The sequence below is a fragment of the Ambystoma mexicanum genome, chromosome 6p, assembly GCF_040938575.1.
Source record: "Ambystoma mexicanum isolate Mex_15411 chromosome 6p, UKY_AmexF1_1, whole genome shotgun sequence".
Classification (NCBI taxonomy): domain Eukaryota; kingdom Metazoa; phylum Chordata; class Amphibia; order Caudata; family Ambystomatidae; genus Ambystoma; species Ambystoma mexicanum.
This window is the reverse complement of record NC_090935.1, coordinates 548,520,627-548,540,208: the sequence shown is the minus strand read 5'-3', so window position 1 is coordinate 548,540,208 and position 19,582 is coordinate 548,520,627. Positions and strand designations below refer to the sequence as shown.

The window sequence follows — 19,582 nt, the reverse complement described above, 5'->3', positions numbered from 1 at the left end:
TCCCAAATGTTAGGGCTCTGAAGCCTACTGTGGCATAGGGACACTCCCCTTCCATGATCTTTCCCAACTGTTAGGGCTCTGAAGCCCACTGTACCAGAGGGACACTCCCTTTTCCTGGTCTCACTGTTGGATCTTTGAAGCTCACTCTGCCAGGGGGACACTCCCCTTCCCTGGTCTTTCCCAACTGTTGGGGCTTTGAAACCCATGGTGCCAGGGAGACACTTCCCCTTCCCTGGTCTTTCCCAACTGTTGTGGCTTTGAAGTCCACTGTATAAGGGGGACACTCCACTTCGCTGGTCTTTCCCACTCTCTCTCTCTTACACGCCGTGTAGGTTCATCCAATATCTGTTTTTCAGACTTAATTGTTCTGAATCTGTTTTAGCATATACAATGCTTCTTCGGTAGTCTCTGTCCCAAAACTCACTGAAATGAGGAAGAGTAAGACTAATAATGCCTCACATAGTTGGGCCCATTTTTCCCATCAAGGACTAGTATTCTCTTAGTACTGGGATGAGAAGGAGTGAGGCTATTTCATGTACACACGTACTTCTCAATTTCTTTTACTGCCCCATCGCTTGTTTTTCCCCACTGGTTCCTTTTGGCGTTTACTTTAAAGTACTTAAGTACTTGTTACACAGACAAACTGGCTTTAGAAAACCAAAACAATGTTTCTGCTTACCTTCTGCGCTTCTTAGGATCTCCTGGGCTGTTCTCCCAGCGTTGTCCTCAGCTCCTTCCATGGGTTCTGCTAGCTTCCAGACCTGTACGCATGGAGCGCGGGGCCTCCCGGGGTCGTCTTTGCAGTTTCCACATCCCAGTGTCTGTCTCTCTCCGGAGCTGTGATAGTGCGCTCTGTTGCTCCATATCTACGTGGGCACCATGTGTCAAAGGTGCTGCACATCGGTCCCTCACCGACCGCCTTTGTTCTTCTCTTGTCACCAGCCTGGGCTGGTAATTTTCTGCCTCGCCGTATGGGCTGAACTCTCTGCTTTGCTGCTCTGAGGAAGTGATTTCCGCGAGGTTTTACTTTCCTGTCTCGTATCCGATAGGTTTCAAATACAGTTTGTCACAACGCTGCTTTCTTGCCACAGCTGGTGTGAGGTTCCAATTCTTCATGTTGGTCCGGTGATCGTTCTGTTCATACCGGCTTCCCACCGTCCCTCACAAGGTTTCTGGCTAGTATCCGTTCCTCTCCCTCTTCTTTGAACTCGTTACTTCTTCCTCTTTGATCGCCTCTGGATCACTGTTTCTGCTATTCTCTAACGTCCTCCTTCATCTGCCACTGCTTCTACCACCGTTCAACCCTGACTTCAGTCCTTCTTCCTTTTTGTTGTCGGATTCATTAAGGGGGATAAAAGAAGGACTCACATTTTGTGTATCAATTTCCACTCCTTTTCCATCTAGATGTAGCCTCCTTGTGTCAGTACCCTGAGATGGTGGTTTCGCTTTAGTACATATACCCATTGGGAATATAACTCGTGAGAGGAGTGGGGGGTCTGGATTCGTTTTCTAGGTTTTGGTGTAGGAATTGCGTTTCTTCTTTTTAATTCCGGGACGAAATCATCTGATTCGTCACAGTATCCACTTTGTAAAAGAATTTTGGATAAATAAAATTAACAGTTTATAGTAGTCGATGACCGAGTTATGTTTGTCATGAGAAAAATAAATAGCAAATTTGAGGATCTTTTTGCACATATCTTCAGTGTGTTCACTTGGGCTGATTCACAGCATCCCTTGTTTGGTTGTACGTTGCTACGGCTGTAAGTTGGCTTCTTGTGCAGTTTTGCCTTAATCGTCAAAATCATATTCCCCAAAAAATGAACTGGAATTTAGTGCTTTCGTCAATTCTATGTACGGTGAGTCCCATTCCCAGAATTGGTTTTCTGACATTCAGTAACTTCCCCATGCCAGAAAGTAACATAATTAAAATTCTTCAACAATATTTAATACACTCTTTCTTTCACTCCAAAATATGTTTCTCTAAAGGTTCCCTTCTACACAGATTTTGATAAAGTTGCTGTGGGGACATACACTTTTGCTGGATTTAGAGAAAGCCAATTAAAAAGTAGAAAATCAATTTGTAAATCACTTTTAAATCCTTTTTTGAATTAAGAGTAACTAAAGTTACTACTTTTTTCAGAAGTAAAGTAAAATTTACGCTAGGAAAATGTTGTGTGAATCTGCCATGGCATGTTTACATAGTTTGTGCTGTTTCTTCAACTTAGATCTGTTTGAGGGTACATCAGTGGATTGCCTGAAAACATGGTTTACTGCACTTACATTTAATGTTAATTGTTATGTTGGAACTTTCTTTCATAATCACACTGTACGATATCTAAAGGAATAGACAGTGTAGTCTTCGTTCCCCATTTAGAGCTGTATCTATTCATGCAGTTATTTCTACCAGAAAGTCATTTTTATGCTTGTTTCTTTCACATCTATTTATTATTAATATCCTTTTTGGGGATTGCAATAATACCATATTGATTTTGTTGCCAGAATACATGAGGATGTGATCTATGCCAACCAGTATACATGTATTCTGATTCTAAAGCCTTGAGTGGCTACAATCTATGGGCTGCCAAAAATTCACAAACCTCATAGTCCACCGCCAGTGAGACCCTTTACCTGTGATATTGGCAAACTGAATGAACATGTCCAGCAATTTTGATTATTTATTTTTTACGTATGACCTTTGTAATTAAACTCCTTTTTTACGTGAGGGATACTAAGTATCCCCTTAAGAGAGTGTAAGAGATTATCTGTGACTGTACGTTGATGTTATGTTTTATGTACAGCAATTGTCGTTACAAAGGTCTGACAGCAGTTACATTTGTTTTGTTTGATGTATATCTATTTCTTTTTTTTAATTAAGTACACATTTTTCAACAGATGAGCTAAATGTGCTCTGGTCATAGGCTACACGGCTTTCAGTAGCCATTTTTGGAGGTTTTGTTTGTTTCCTGAATTTAGTAATACCCTGTTACATTAGTTGGAAAAATAGGTTCTACAATTCCAAAGAATGTTTTTGCCAGCTCTATTTGGAAGAATGCAGGGCTTATTCATTCCATCACTGATTGTAGTGGTTTTGGTTTAGAATTGTGACGGCAATCCTAAAGTAAGTGTTTGAGTAACAAAACATGCAACACTTTCTACTCCAACACAGCCTGTACGCCTGCTCCTATGAACAGCACGTTCTTTATCATTGTTCTAATTTCTGATGCATGCACTGGTCTGCCCTGAATAAAAGATTGCATATTTATTTTCTTGTGTGTCTAATCTTTTTATTAAAGATTCCGTCTGCTAGACCAGAGACCAAACTTATCGCTTTGCATGGCATTTTAGAGGTAAGAATTCTGCATGGGGATTTTGATTGTTTCCCAGGCTTCTGACACTGTAGTATACATGTTAAAGGTCATATCTTGTTCTGAAGCTTTTCAACCATCTCCAGAGGTGGTCTGCTTGACAGAAACACAGATACCGATGAAAGATAAGGACTCCAGGCAGATTTAATCTTTACATTTTTCTGCTAGCTTTTGGTTTTCAGGGGCTAAATGGGACTCCGTTTACTCTTGGATTTTCAGTTCTAATACTCCTTTGTATCTGTAGCATGCATTCTGTATTAATTTTAGCATATTTATTGTGAAAATATATCATTAGATCCAGGGGCGTAGGAGACACACAAAATCTGGGGGGGACAGGGGACATCTTGCGGACTTTGCTTTATTTATTTATTTATTGTGTTTTAGTCAAAGAACTCAATTTTTCACAAAATTAGAATTAAAATAGCAGTACGTATTAAGTTACAAATATCACTGTATAAAACAAGAGAAAAGAAGAAAAGAAAACAGAAGAAAATTAAAGGATGCGGCAGGAAAAAACATGTCTATATATGTTGCATTTCTGGATTTTTCGTTTGACTATGCGCGCTCATGGTAAGACAGAGGAAATAACAATTACTTCCAGTGGGCCACAGCTAGGACGCCAGCTCGTTAAGAGGCAGATCACCTGTAAGTGGATTCCTGCCAATTAATGGAGTTGAAGCATTTTCTACCAACTGCAAGTTTCTACATTTTTCTGTGGGGCAAGGGGACGTGTGTGTCTCTTGGAATGGAAGGATGGGGGTTTCAAAGAAAGAGGAAATCTTGTTTGTACCTCTGAGTAAGCCCTGTAATGGGAGTAGAGGGACCAGGTGTGTGATGTTGCTGCTTTAACTGTCCTCAGTGGGGTTCTGGGGGAGGTACAGCAAACAAGGAGGATGAGCGATCGCAAGCCCACCCCCTTATAAGCACTCCCCAGGTCCGCAGCCGGATGTGTCGGACCTGGGGGATGCCTAGTAGGTGGGGTGTATGTGGACTCAGGGGAGTGGCCAGAGGGGCAGCACGCTATGTGGGATGCCCCTCTAGCGCCCCTGCGAGAGCCGGGCCAGCCTCTCATGATGAGTCTGGTCCCTCTTACTCCATCTCATGCTGGCTTCAGAGCCTAGCCATTCTTTGCCTTTGTTATTCTGAATGCAGAGCTGGACTCTGTTCCTTTCTCGTTTAACATTTGCTGCAAAGCCTGATCTATTTGATTCTCTCATATGTTACTAGGACGGTAAAGCATGGGTGCTCTGCCCTGTTACATTATTCAAAGAGCCCCTCTGGCCTTTCTTTTTCTCTCCCTTGTCTCTCTGCTTGCTTGCTTAATACATACCTCCTTGCTTGAACACTCAACTTATTCTCCCTAACACAGCAATGGCAGCTGCAGTCTGTCTTAACTTCTATTTGTTCTGTGTCTTGAATTGGCTTCTTATTTCCGCTTTTCTGTTGGTTGGGGAAAGGCATTTGCCAGTCACTGCCATGATGGTTCTACCTGGCCATAAGAGGGCAACAGCTAGCCAATATTGGAAGAACATGGGCATATTATGGCAGAGGCTGGCAACTGCCTTCCTAATGCCTACACAAGAGACACAACTCTTGCCTTTGTTTCTAACAGTAATTCAGTGGATCAAGAAACGTGAGAACACACATATTAATTATAAATGAAGGGGATGATGTCACACTTGGTTAAGACATTTTGATCACGCCAGGAGCTAATTTCCAGCTGCAATTAAGTAATTACCTTTTAGACTTCTGGCTTTAAACAACGTTAGGATCACCTGGAAAGCACAGAGGGTTCCTGGAGCACGAGGGGTACTCTACTTGTGGGCATGGATGCATGGATGATTGGAGGGCATTCTTGCCCTGGTTTGGAGCCTGACCCCTTCAGCCATGATGGGGGAGGGGCCTATTACTTTTAGTTGTATGTACCCTTAGAGGGTGGGCAGACATTGCCTCCTGCTTTAGCCTACTGACAGCTCTGCTTTGCAACTTTATCACACATACCTGACAGGTGGCATGTAACTCAATGCTACTAATGTTATCAGCATCAGAAGTCTGTAATCCTTTGCCACATCAACTAGGGTACAGGTTTGCACCCTGAGACTTACCCATGTCCGAGTCCGCATCTGTCGCCCTGTGGGGAAGACACACACAGAAAGAGCAGAGCACAGTGCCCTTGTAGGTTTTTCACACTTCTTCCTTGGGGTGGGCGCAATTCACTCCACAGAGAAAGTGGCACATGCTGGGCAACATTCTCCCACTTTGACAATGTCACCCAAAGAGCGAAATTGGCCATTTGAAATACCTCTGTCAACCGCTTAGCGAGATGGCAATTAAGGGCATTTGCCAACACACTCAAGAAGCACAGGACACCCTCTTATCAGCGACATGCCATGCTCACTCATTCTGATCACAAATTGCCATTTATCTGGGGTCATGTTAAATGTATTTATTTATTACATGTGTAGCATCACGCAAAACCCCCAAGCATCAAGGCAGAAAGTAAACTGCATGGAGTGGACCACTTCCATTTTGTCACGTTTTTACTTTTCCGCCACAAAACGGAAGATTTTTGCGTAAAAGGCAGGTGAAATCACATTGCTCTTCCACTTTGGAAGAGTGTAAATACCTTGCGCAATTTGCGATTGCTGGCGGAATTGACAATGGCTTCCTCTGGACTTCGCCCGCTTTTACCAGGTTTCATTTCCAAGCAGATCCCAGAGGAATCACTTTCCTTATTTCCAGCATGAGAATCCATGCTGGCAGTAAGGCCGCATTTGCCTGGTGCAGAGGGAAATACAGGGGGTCCTAGAGTGTCCACTCGGCTCCCGAACTCCACCCACAAAATGCACGAAAATCTGTCCAATTAGAAAAAGTGACATTAATAGTGTTTTCCACCACTTTTTCTGAACCAATTGACATGGAAAATGCTGTGTTGCATCGGAAGCTGAATCCATTCACTCTGCCTATTATCCCACCGGAAGATTAAGCCAGGTGCTGAACACGGGTGTTAAATATTCCTTTGCCCAATCTGCATTTGAAGCATTAACTAACTGAGCTACCTTACAAATGATATCTCCTCTGGGGCTTTACCGTCTTAACCCCGTAACTGCCATGGGTATTTCCCCCCCAGTGGCAAGACCTTTTTTGGTGATTTCGGTATGTCGCCATTCAATCCCTTGTAACTTCTTTGTTACAAGAGATATCTCAGCCAAAGTTGGCCCCTTTTTTCCTCACATGTAAGCGGCGGAATCCTAGTTTGTTGTAGCGGGATGAGAGAAAATAACCAAAAAGGAGAACATTTGTTTTTTTTTCAGAAAATGACAACAAAATGTTGTACATAGAAGCCTGTGGTGTTTCCCTTGTAAGAGCTAGGAAAAAATGGTTTGCTGTGCTGGATTCGCCATTTTCCAGGCTTTCGAGAACAGATTGAGTGGAAACCAAAATAACATATTTTGATACATACATTTCTGAAAAGTAGACAATATTCCAAGTTTAGGAAGGGGTGATTTGCGAAGGTCAGGCAACAACTATGTAGGGAAAGATTCCATAGTTTGGGGGGAAATCAGGAAAATGACAGAAAAAAAACACATTTTCTGCACATTTCACTCTGGTCACCCGCCAACAACACAGGGCCTACCTTCCAGCGTTCCCATGGGTTTCATGACGAAAACGATACCTCACATGCGTGGGTGCACCTACCTGGGTGCAAAGGGAAAGGCCTAAAACACTGGTAACCCCAAGTATTTTCGCACAGCAGATTTTCAAGAATTTTGCTCATGTGGACAACCTACAGATTTGGGTCTAGGGTGTCGAAAGCCACGAAGGAAATCAGGGAACCCCATGCATTTCCAAAAAGAAGACACCCATGGGAACCCACAGAGGTCTGACTTGTACGAATCGCCCCATAATTTATGACCCACAATCCCTAACAAAGTATGACATTTGGTGGAAAAAACACAATGTTCACTTTGTCTGGGATTGTGGGTAATAAATTCTGGGGCGACTCGCGCAAGCCAGACCTATGTGGATACCCACGGGTGTCTTCTTTTCGGAAATGAATGGGATACTCTGTTTTCCTTAGTCGCTTCGACACCCTAGGCCCAAATCTGTAGGTTGTCTCCCCAAACCCTTTGGTTTAGCCTTTTCCCTTTGCGCCCAGTTAGGTGCACCCACACATGTGAGGTACTGTTTACATCGGGACACCTGTGGGAATGTGGGAAGGTAGGACATGTGGTGTTGGCAGCGTGTTTCGGTGGGAGGCAAGAGGGAAATGTCTGAAAATTGTAGTTTTTTCACCAAATTTCAGACTTTGCCGGGGATTGTGGGTAATACATTCTGGGGCGATTCGCGCAAGTCAGATCTCTGTGGATTTCCACGGGTGTCCTCTTTTTGGAAATGCATGGGGTTCCCTGTTTTCCTTGGTGGCTTCAACACCCTAGGCACAAATCTGTATGTTGTCCACATGAGCAAAATCTGCTCTGCCGAAAGGCTTGGGGTTACCAGTGGGTTAGCCTTTTCCATTTGCGCCCAGGTAGGTGCACCCACACATGTGAAGTACCGTTTTCGTCGGGACACCTGTGGGAACGCAGGATGGTAGGGCATGTGTTGTTGGTGGCATGTTTCATTGGGTGGTCAGAGTGAAATGTCTGAAAATTGTGTTTTTTTCCACCAAATTTCAGAGACATTTCCCTCTGCGCACCCACCGAAACACACTGCCAACAACAGATGTCCTACCTTCCCGCGTTCCCACAGGTGTCCCGACGAAAATGGTACCTCACATGTGTGGATGCACCTACCTCGGCGAAAAGGGAAAAGGCTAACCCACTGATAACCCCAAGCCTTTCGACAATCTACAGATTTGGGCCTAGGGTATCGAAGCCACCAAGGAAAACAGAGAACCCCATGCATTTCTGAAAAGAAGACACCCGTGGGCACCCCCCTTTCCACTAAAACATCCATGGGGGTTTAGTGACCACCAAAACCACCCAAAACAAGTTATCATTTTTTTATTTTTGTTTTTGTTTGCCTCTTTCCTAGGGGCAGATTGTGCTAGAAATCTGCCCCAGGGAGGACTACATGAGATGCCCCCCATACATTTGGGGTGGGAGGAGAGGGTCACCCCCTTTTCACTAAAAACATCCATGGTGGTTCAGTGGCCCCCCCCACACCCACCCAAAGCAAGTTATAGTTTTTTATTTTTGTTTTGTCCCTTTCCTAGGGGCAGATGGGCACATGTGTGTGGCCATCTGCCCCTGGGGGGGGGTCAAAACATACCGCCCCATGGCTTGGGAGGGGTGGCTCTGCAAATATTTGCAGTGGCCTCTCCCCCCCACCCCAAATGGATGGAGGGCATCTCATGTACCCCTTCCTAGGGGCGAAATGTGCCCCCGAGGGGGCTACATAAGGTGCCCCCCCATCCACTTAGGGTGGGCGGAGAGGGCCACCCCCCTTGCAAAAATCCCTGGTGGCTAGTGGCCCCACCTGCACCCACCCCACCCAAAACTAAGTTTTAAAAAAATAATCTTTTTTTTTGTTAGCCCCCCTTCCCTGGGGGAAGATGATCACCCATCTGCCCCCAGGGTATTGCCCCCATGCTTTGGAGGCCAGGGGGGAGAGGGCAGCTTACATAGTAAGCAGCCCCTCCCCCCACTTCAAAAACAGATCCCTGCATGACAAACCAAACACATATTCTGGGGGGATAAATGATATTACATCCCCCCCACTTAAAATTGTGGCGGGGGATTTGTCCCCCTTGTCCCCCCCCATGTCCTACGCCCATGATTAGATCAGTAGAAGTCCTGTCCCTCCTAATTCGACAGGCAAGGGTATCCAGACCTTCTGGTGGCCAAGTGAAGGGCAGTTTGACAAAGAGTCAAACCTGTTTTCTTGTTCACCTGGCTCATCCTTCTCACCAGCTCTTCCAAGGTGGCAGACTGACATGCTCCTGCACATCACTCTGCTCATCCTCAGGACTCTAACTTCGCTCGCAGCCACTGTGGACTGGCTGGTAGTACCAAATCTTGTGCTTTTTGGTCGCTAGTAAGCCTGCAATGTTTTGTTTGATATTTTATGTCACTTGTGGATTTCCATCATGCACCTTGCTTATGATCCCCTCCTCCCTCCTATTCATTTTTTTCCTTCTTCCCTTATCACATGGCCTACAACTGCAATTTGGACTACCTTTCATCCCTTACATACCCATTCCCACCCCCTTCTCTCAACCTGTACCCACACCCCTCACACTGGATGCTCTTGTTCTGCTAAGCTCTCCAACCATATCAACCCCGATTGACTAATCGTGCCACACCTGTTCCTATTTCCCTCCCGCTGTAACTTTCAATTAACCTTGGAATGCACAATCACTTTGCTGTAACTCTTCCTTCATTTCTAACCATTTGACTCCTTTCTCCCCCACCTCTCACTTGGCATTACTGAAACCTGGATCCCTCCTCTTTATTCAAGCACCTCTCAGTTGTACCCCTTGACTCTTCTAGCTCCTCGCGCACTCTGACCAGTTGGGAAGAGCAGCAGTGTGAGTTCCTCATTGGCAAGGCTCTCGCCCCTGACTTCCCCCATCAGTTCTAGTACACCCTCTTCCTTCATATAAACCACCATTCAAATTCTGTGTTCCTACTCTCACTGTCCTGGCCCACTATCACCCCCATGTATGCAAATAGAAGGAATAGGGACTATCAATTTGAAACCCTTACAGTGACTAACTTGTCTTCCTTACTATTGTTCAGTCCAGAGAAAATGGACCCAGTAGTCAAAACCAAAAATGTCTCATTCTGTTTTATTTCATTTTATATTAATGATTCAACATAGTAACAATCTAAAACATTACTGTAAACAAATTCATCTAAGAACACCCACAGACTAGTTTTCAAAAACAAAAGTCAGATCATAAGATACATTTACACATTAGTTACAATAAACACCTAAAAAAATCATACAAAGACACAATTGGACAAACAAATAATTGCACTTTGATCCAATTCATGTATCCAGATTCATAAAGCCTGACATGTTTCTGTCCCTAAGACCAAATAGGTCGGACATTCATCAGGGGCTATCCTCTGTAAATCTTTAATATCCGATTCTTGTATCTTGGGTGTAGTTCACATAAAGAATACTTCTGAAATTGTGATCCCCATATGCAAACAATCAAGGGAATGAAAAAGGAAGAGAGAGAAAAACAAAAGTCATCAATTAAATTAATTTACGATATGAATTCATATATTAACACTAATAATCAAACCATTTGTTTCATCTGGTGTGGGTTTGTGAAACCCCAAACATAACATGAAAGGGTACCTGCTCTTCAGGCACGGTAAACGCCCATGCACCATGGGTACATGTATAATTTTGCCTTTGATGCAGCTGCGGAGCTCAATGAGTTTGGTCTTGCACTTTCTGTTAGTCTTTCCTATATAACACGGGCATGTGATCATGTATATGACATTTTCATTGTTGCAGTTGCTCAGTTCCTTTAAATACCATTTGGCTTGTAGCTCAATGTCAACTGTACTAGTTTTCATTGTGTATTTGCGCATCACACACTGGCCACATGGAAAATGGCCAATCACAGGAGCCATACCCCATAAGGTCATCTGTCTTACCTAACCCTGGAGTTTCTCTGTTATGCCAATCCTGACTAAGATATTCCTCAAGTTCTGACTCCTCTTGTATGCTACTAGGGGGGCAGGCTTCACATTATTATAGACTTTTCTCAAATTTTTGGCAATCACTATTTTGATCTTATAAGACAGGTTGGAAAATGTATTGACAAAAACTGGCCTGGTCTTTTTTCTCATTCTCAGGGGTGCTTTTTCAAGGAGGGCTTCTCGGTTATTGTTATACACCTGCTTAGCTGAATCCCTGGCCAGCTTTCAGGGGTATCCTCTTTCCAGAAGCTTGTTGTTCAATGTATTAGCACTGTTCTCATAATGATCTTTCATGCTGCTATTTCGTTTCAATCTCAGAAACTGACCAAACGGCAAATTAGATTTTATGATTTGCATGGTGGCTGGAGAAATGCAACAGAGCATTTCTAGCTGTCGCCTTGCTGTAAGGTTTGATACACACATTTTCTCCCTAATGGAAAATGGTTATGTCCAGGACATTTATTTCAAGTTCACTTATTTCTTTGGTGAATTTCAGAAAGGCATTCTGTTGGTTGAACCACACAATAAAGCTCTCTGCTTCATCTCTTGACCCTTCCCAGACAATAAAGATATCGTCTATATATTTTAGCCATTGTTTAAGGTGAAATTTGTGAGGATTATTGTCAGCATATACTATTGTTTTTCCGAACATTTCAACATATGGATTGTCCAAATTTGGAGCCATAGCTGCGCGTACCCTTCCACTTGTTGATACAAACGGCCCTGAAATTGAAAAAAGTTTCTGGTGAGGGCAAACTTGGTACACCACAAGATAAAGCCATTACTCACAGGATGATCATCATTACGACCCATTAATACCTCTTCAATCACCTCTATTGTGGATTTCTGGGGAATCATGGTATATATGGTATGGTATGGTAATGTTTATTTGTAAAGCGCCTATACACAAGTCAAGTGTTTTCAAAGTGCTCAAGGAGGGAGGGAACAAGGTGAAAGAAACAACAGTCATTCAAAGCTCTTGAATTTCTGAACGATACACATCTGCACAGGCAGAGTAAGTGCATATAATACAGTTAACAGTGTAGATAACAGCAAATAGGTCTGACAACGGTTCTGCAGTTTTTCCAAGTGCATTGAGGCGCAACCATGCAAGGAGGGGAGACACGTAATGATAGAAAGACGATCTTCACCCATGGTACGTTCAAATCGTGCAAGTGCACAGGCGGTACAGGAGAGGGGTGTGGGGGGTGGAGGACAAGTGCAGGAGGGTGGGAGGGAAATCCAAGTGCACCCAGTTAGTCAGAAACTGGGTAAGTGCTGAGATGCCATTCTCATGGGTCATTGACCAAGTGTAGTAGCGATGAGGAAGTGCAGAGACTGGATGCCCAGACACATCAGTAAATGGGTACCTGGAGTAAAAGCTTGCCTTTCAATTTTGCTGAAAGCGTCAGTGGTAGCTCTCAAATAACTCGTCATTTGTTGTACAAAAGGTCTCAGATAACCAGCACATTTGGACATCGGTTCCAAAATGGAACTCACTCCTGATGCAATTGGACGACCTGGCGGGCTCAATGGATTTTTATGTATTTTTGGCAATATATGGAACTTTACGCCCTCAGTCATCTGACCATCGCCTTGTTTCACCTTGAGCAGCTCCCCCAGTCCCTTCCCACTGACGTTCCCTAAGCCCTCAGAAGCCACGCACCTCGAATTGAATTCCCTTCTTTCTGATCACTCTCTCTGCTCCCCCATGACCAATCAACTTGCTCAAGAGGAAACTCTCTTGATCATGTCTTTCTCTTATCCTCACTCTCCTTTTCTTGACTCTCTGACCACTCCTTGATTCACTGCAATTTCTTAGTCCCTCCTCCCCCTCTAATCCTGCCCTCTCATCATTAAGAGGAAATTCACAGGTGTCTCTCTTTTCACTTCCCTCAAACATAGGATGTTTACCCCTCTCCACCCTTGTGACCCTATTCATGACTTCTCCATCAACTTCATGCCTCCTTGATTGACTCTGCTTTATCTTGATTTTGATCATGCGCTTTTATTTGCCTGTAACAAACTATGGTCTGCTTGCGCATTATCTCCCTCTCATCCCTGGCCTCGGACATGGATTACCCCTGAAATCAAAATCCTTAAAAGTAATATGGCTCACAACCTATGTTACTGGCCCAAAGCAAAGACCACTGTCCTACTTTCAACCTGAAAAAATATACTTGCTGCTTACTTGTGCGCTCAACTTTGACAAATCTTCCGACTTCACCAAATTTGCTTCTACCCATCTAGCTCTACTTAAACCATCCAAGCCCACATCTATTTCCTCCTCCCCCTCTGCCAATGACTTTGCCCAGTACTTCTCCTGGAAGATTTTAGCATGTTACACTCACTGCACTCCTTTCTCTTCCGCACCCACTCTGTTGCTGCCCGGCACCCATCCTCTACTTCTTCTACTGTGAAACCACTTCTCCCCAACATCAACTACTGAACTACTTCTCATCCTTCGCAGCAGTCTGATCGACATATCTGGTCTGCAAATAGTGAAAGAACTATCCCTCTCACCTGCTTTTATCTTTCTGGTATATTTAACCTCCCTCTCGGTCCACTGGTCTCCTCCTTGATTCCAACAAATCTGCAACTATCCTACCCCTTATAAACAATTCTGATCCCGATTTGGCGGATCCTAACACCCAGTTCTAAAGTAGATACTCCTAATTTATAAAGAGATTGGGTGTGCCAGTGGTTTTGATTAATAAATGTCAAAATGTTAGATGTAGTACAGGTAAGTACTCAACTCAATCCCAGCACACTAGGTAATGCCTAGAGAAAGATCCTTGACTTACGTTCCACCACCAAATGCAAAGTAAGAGTGAGTTAGGGACCAGGACTTTACACCATTGTGACTCGATAGGAGACGGGGGTGGGTGGAGGGCAGCTACAGGAATGTGGTCTTACCACAGTGACTCTGAGTTCTCCATGGACCACTTGTGGAGGTTCAGGAATCTGTTGTAGACTCTCTCTTCTGTCGTTGCTTCTTTTGCAGGGGTCATCTTGTATGCATGGGTTATTCGCGGTCTCACGATTTAGTTTCGCTTGGTTGCAGTGCTTAGGAATCAGTTCCAGACAGCTTCCCATAGAACACCCAACGAAGGAGAGAAGAAGACTCTTGAGACTCTTGCAGGACAGACTGCTACAGGACACCTCTAGAACACAAAGAAGAGGAGTTACAACGGGGGTCACAATGGTTAGGTGGCGACAGACAATCTTCCAAGGGCGATAAAATAAGCAAGCCCAGCACAGCTAACCAGGATGAAAGAAGACTGAAAATAAGTACAGAAGCAGGTGGCTTATTGCACCGACTGAATATCTTAAGTGTTCCAAGGCTCTGCTCGGAACGGCGACAGCTGCAGCGAGGTAGCCCAGGAGAGGTGGTCAAGGACATGTCCGCCCGCACCATGAAGAACCGTCGCAAGCGGTTCACTGAGTGGCTGGAGACAAAGATCCCGGCGGCAGGTGAGCCCCGGCAACATTCTTCTCCCAGGAGGAAATCTGAGCGATCTTCTAAGACGTTTGAGGGTGCTCCAGCGACGGGGGCCCAACAGAAGGCTAAGTACCGCGAGTCCACAGGCATCGGGAGCGCCGTTGGTACGGGCTCCACGGCAGCCAGGCTGGGCGCAGCATCGCCGGCGCAGTCAACCACGAGCCAACACACTGGCTCAGCTAAGAAAAGGAAGTCTTAGCAACCGGGTAAGCTTCGGGAGAAGGCCCGATCGACTCCGACGGAGAAAGCCAAGGGGGAGCGAGGCACTGACCCCCACACTGAAGGGCCCCAGATGCGCCTAATGTCGTGAAGGCCCAGGTTCACCAGGCAAAGGTGTCTATTGAGGGAGTGGTGGCATACCTGGTGAAGACCACGGATGTGGGTTCCCAGGAGGCATCCACCAAGGCGAGAGTTTCCATGCCCGTGCTGAGGGAATAGTCATTCATCCCCATTGAGAAGACTCCTGTGACGATGCCGATCATCTCCCCGTGACTGTCGTCCCTGGCCGAGAAGAAGGGGGGGCACAGTGGTCCAACTAGAGATCTCTTCCAAAGAGGATCTTTCAGGCCCGACAGTGCCTGAGAAGAAGGGCGTCAAGATTGGGCCCTATGGGAAGGATCCCGACGAGGCGGATAGGGAGAGCGATGAGGGAACTGACGAGGAACTGCGGGCGGAATCGTACCCCACACCCCTCCCTACACTCCCGTCGCAACCGCCTCTACCACCGACAGACAGATCGGAGGACATCCTACAAGCTGTGCACATACTGTGCACAGAGATACACACAAGGCTGCCCACGGGCGATCCGGCACCTGGACTGTTGGAGGATCCACCAACTAAGAGGAGACGACTCCATCCTCCTCCACCGTACCACCCCTCCACTCCATCCCCTCCGCCGAGGGACGAGACGGACGGGATACGGCGACGATGCCGGAACAGATCTCCCGTCGCCGGTACGCAGGGCTTCTCCCCCGATGAGATCGGATCCTTCCACGCCATGATCTGTAGGGCCTCAGAGCTGTTTCAGCTCAACCCCGAGGAAAAGGAGGAGGGTTTCCTTTATCAGCGACGAGAGGCCCAGAGGAAGAACGTGGTCTCGGTCCCGCTGTTGGACGACATTTGGGACGAAGGGCTGGCCGTCCTGAAGAACCCATCCTCGACCCCGGCAAAGAGAGACTGGTACGAGAAGAAATACCGGGTTCCAGACTCTGCACCGTTGGGCCTCAGGGCGCAGCCGTCCCCGGACTCTCCGGCCTCGGTGGTGGCCACGAAGAAATCTGCAGGTTCGGCGACATCGACGTCCACTTCCCCACCGGACGGTGAGGGAAAGAAGCTAGACGCCATGGGACTACGGGTCATCTCGTCGGCGGCGACGACCATTAAGGTGGCCAAAGCTCTCGCCATCGTGGCCCGCTACAACAGGGAGCTCTGATTTAAAATCGCACCTCTCCTGGACTTGCTTCCAGACGACCTGAGGGCGGAGGCCCTTGAAATCCTGCCAGAAGGCGAGGTGGCTTCGGATCATGCCATCACGGTGGCACGGACATCGCCGACACTGGGTTCCGGCAGATGGGCAACAGCGTTTGCCTTAGCCGGTGTGGTTGGCTCACCGGACGGTGAGGGAAAGAAGCTAGACGTCATGGGACTACGGGTCATCTCGTCGGCGGCGGCGACGACCATTAAGGTGGCCAAAGCTCTCGCCATCGTTGCCCGCTACAACAGGGAGCTCTGATTTAAAATCGCACCTCTCCTGGACTTCCTTCCAGACGACATGAGGGCGGAGGCCCTTGAAATCCTGCCAGAAGGCGAGGTGGCTTCGGATCATGCCATCACGGTGGCACAGACATTGCCGACACTGGGTTCCGCCAGATGGGCAACAGCGTTTGCCTTAGCCAGTGTGGTTGGCTCAGGGCCACCAACTTCCGTCAGGACGTCCAGGCAAGGGTATTGGAAATGCCCTTCGACGGGGACAACTTGTTTGGCAAGACGGTGGACGAGTCAATGCAGGCCATCAAGGCAGACTCCGAGACGACGGCCATCCTTTCGATCCTCTGGAGGCAAGTCTCAGGGTGCCTCCAAAGGATTCGGTGGCGGCGCTTCTTCGTACCGTCAAGCTGCCTGTTATTCGTCCCAGGAGGCCTACATGGGTTGCAGCAAGGCCGGAGGAAATCGTCGTCTCCAAGGGGCCCAAGGTGGTACGGCCTCGGCGAAACAGGACTGAACCGGCTGTGATGTCGGGCCCCCATGTTAGGCAGAAACCTGTGCAGTTCCCTCTGGGACCACTGCAAAAGATTTAGGACTACAGGCGTTTGGCAGTAAACCCACTTGGTCGCAGTCTGTACCACACAGATGCACCTGGTAGCTGTGGCTGAGCCGGCAGACTTCCCTCAAGAAGAGTTAGGCAGTATACAGAGTATTCACAATAGGTCAAGAGAACACAATAGAACAAGTAAACACTGACCAGGGCTTGGTGTAAAAGAGATATAATTATTTATTTAAAACCACATCTAGAAAAACACACAGGCACTAATAGTAAGCAATTCAAAAACGCGGTCACTAAAAGATATACACTCCCTTAAAAGAATATTAGACAAGTCTTAAGTAAAGCCCCACTTATTTTCAGACAACGGTGAGCGCTTAACGTAGATGGCACTCTAATAATTCGTTTTAAAAAGGGAGAGAAAAGCAGAGAATAAATTGAAACCGGTCCCAACACTTTTTCACGAACACAACAAGAGAGGAAGGCAAAGTAACACCGTGAATTCAGAGTCAGTAGGCCGGATCCGCTTTAAGAGGATCAAAACGAAATGTGTCCAAGGTCACACGGTTGCAGTGCACAAAAGTCTTGTAACGGTTCAAAAAGGAGTTGGACCAAAGAAAGGGACCAATTAGAGGGTCAAGGCGGCCAGCCCAGTCCAGAAGATTAAGGGGTTATTATTACCTTGTAGCAATCTTTAGAAAGGGAGGCCTGGCGGACACGGTACCTTAAAGTGGTGAGAATACTCCAGCGGAGGCAATTGTTCCTGGCAGCGGATGCAAGTCGGTGCTTCGTCAGGGGGAAGAGAGGATCTCGTCGGGGAGGAAGACAGGAGTCTGTTGCTCTGCCAGGGAAGAAACCAGCCGCGGAGTTTCTCAGGTACAAGGAGCGGTCCGTTGATTCGCGGTCCAGTGGTAAGTGGCTATCCGGCTGCCGGGGTGCTTGGCACGGGCAGTTCGACCACAAACCGGTCTGGGGTGCGAAGAGAAGAAGGTAAACTGGTTGTGCCCACCAGTCAGGGGAAGAAGCCTCTCGAGCCGGGAGATCTTCTCGGTCGTCGGGAAGTGGTGAGTCGGTTCCGCAGGGCTCCACCGGTGGTGTCGTTGTGGTAGGTCGGCTCAGGTTCTCCCTTGTCGGATTCTCAGGTCCTGTGGAGACTTCTGAAGTTCCACTCCCCAAAGCCCTGCTTTTATGCAGCATACCCCATTCACTAAGCCTAGCTGTCAATCAAACATGCTAAGTGGTGAGCCGGCCGGCTCACCACTTGGGCCAATCACACAAGAGTGCGACTTGTTACCAAGGTAACTCAGTCCAGGGTGCCTAAACCCCCTCCTACACCCCCCTGTGGTACCCAGACAGAGTGGCACCACTTTTGGAGGCTTCTGTGGAGAAGCCTGCCAAAAAGTTGAACAAAGGGCTCGACTTGGGTTGGAGTCACAGAAGAGAACACAAATGCCATTTTAGAATCGAGATCTGGCAAAAAATACCAACCGGCGAACTAAATTAATTAAATAAACCGGCGGTATGTTCGAGGCTATGAGAATTAAATAATTAAAGTTGGTAGCCTCGAACAATGGGAAAATCCCATAGGGAAATATTCGCAGTCGAATATAAAAAGTAGTTTCCACTGCCACCAGCCAAACCTCGATCAGGGGGGACGGAGACGTGCCCCCTCGACTAACAGACCCCGGGGCAATCGAATTGCCCCGACCAGTAGGTCTACAATATGATGGTTTGTACTGGTTTCTGTTAATAATTTGGGACTAGTAAAGCCAATGGTGACTTTACATGCCCTGGGAGACAGTAGTCAGTCCTAGGGTATGGAGTCTATGGTGGGGTGTCACTATGACACCCCTGTGTTACTGCACGGAGGGTGCTGTGTAACACACATAGTAAAACACATGAGACCCTATGGAGTAAAGGACCCCATAGTCCATAAAACACATTAACAGTCAAAGGAACACCATAAATCATGTCCAAGAGTGGGAGAAAAAGAGTCTCACTCTTGGCAGGAGAAAAAAACAAACTCCAGAAATCCAGCAAAGCTGCTGGGGGACTCACTAGGTTAGGAAATTCAGCCTAAAGAGAGAATTCTCCCTTACACCCCACATGAGCACCCCGGTGGGAGGCCGGCTGGCGAACTTCATCGGCGTGTGGAAGTCTATCTTCCCCGACCGTTGGGTACTAGATGCCCTGGTCCACGTCACACCCTGGAGTTCCAAAGGAAGTGTCCCCGTTTTTCACCTGTGGCCAGGACAGAAAAACATGTTCCACAACATCTCCACGTAAGAGGCCTTTGGCTGCCAGAGGAGAAGTTGTTGCACATCAACTTCCTGGAGCTCCGGGCCGTGTTTTGGGCCCAAAAGTCGTTCCTTCCCTCCCTCAAGGGCAAGGTGGTGCGGGTCTTCACTGACAACACCACCACGATGTTCTACATTCGGAAGCTGGGGGGCACCAGGGGATGTTCCTGGTACCTTTTCATCTGGCAGGAGTGAAGAACACTGTTGCTGACTCACTCAGCAGGGAGCTGCGCTCTTGCCACGAGTGGGAGCTCCAGCAGGATCAGGTGGATCTACTGTTTCGACGATGGGACAATCCCCAGATTGATCTATTTGCGAACACCAAGTGCCGGAGGTTCGCCAGCAGGTTTCCCTGACCAGGGACCTTGGGGGATGCGTTCTCATTCCCCTGTGACAGCCTGTTCCTTTATGCGTTTCCACCGTTGCCGTTGCTTCTGCGACTTATCAGTCAACATGTCTGCGTCGCCTCCAGTCAAGCTTCTGGCGGATGCAGA

At 47.0% G+C, this 19,582-nt stretch overlaps 1 protein-coding gene across 4 annotated transcripts in view; it reads left to right on the top strand.

The window, feature by feature from the left end:
• CENPK (centromere protein K) overlaps positions 1 to 19,582 on the top strand; it is a 1,342,106-nt gene that overhangs the window by 951,239 nt on the left and 371,285 nt on the right. For 3 of the 4 annotated variants that reach the window (XR_011280634.1, XM_069627356.1, XM_069627354.1), the window contains exon 9: positions 3,294 to 3,347. The exons of the other annotated variant lie outside the window; for it this stretch is intronic. Coding sequence is in view for 2 of the 3 variants with exons in the window: in XM_069627356.1 (XP_069483457.1) it covers positions 3,294 to 3,347 (54 nt within the window). In the remaining variant the exon portion in view is untranslated. The remainder of the gene's footprint in view (positions 1 to 3,293; positions 3,348 to 19,582) is intronic. 4 annotated transcript variants of the gene reach the window in all.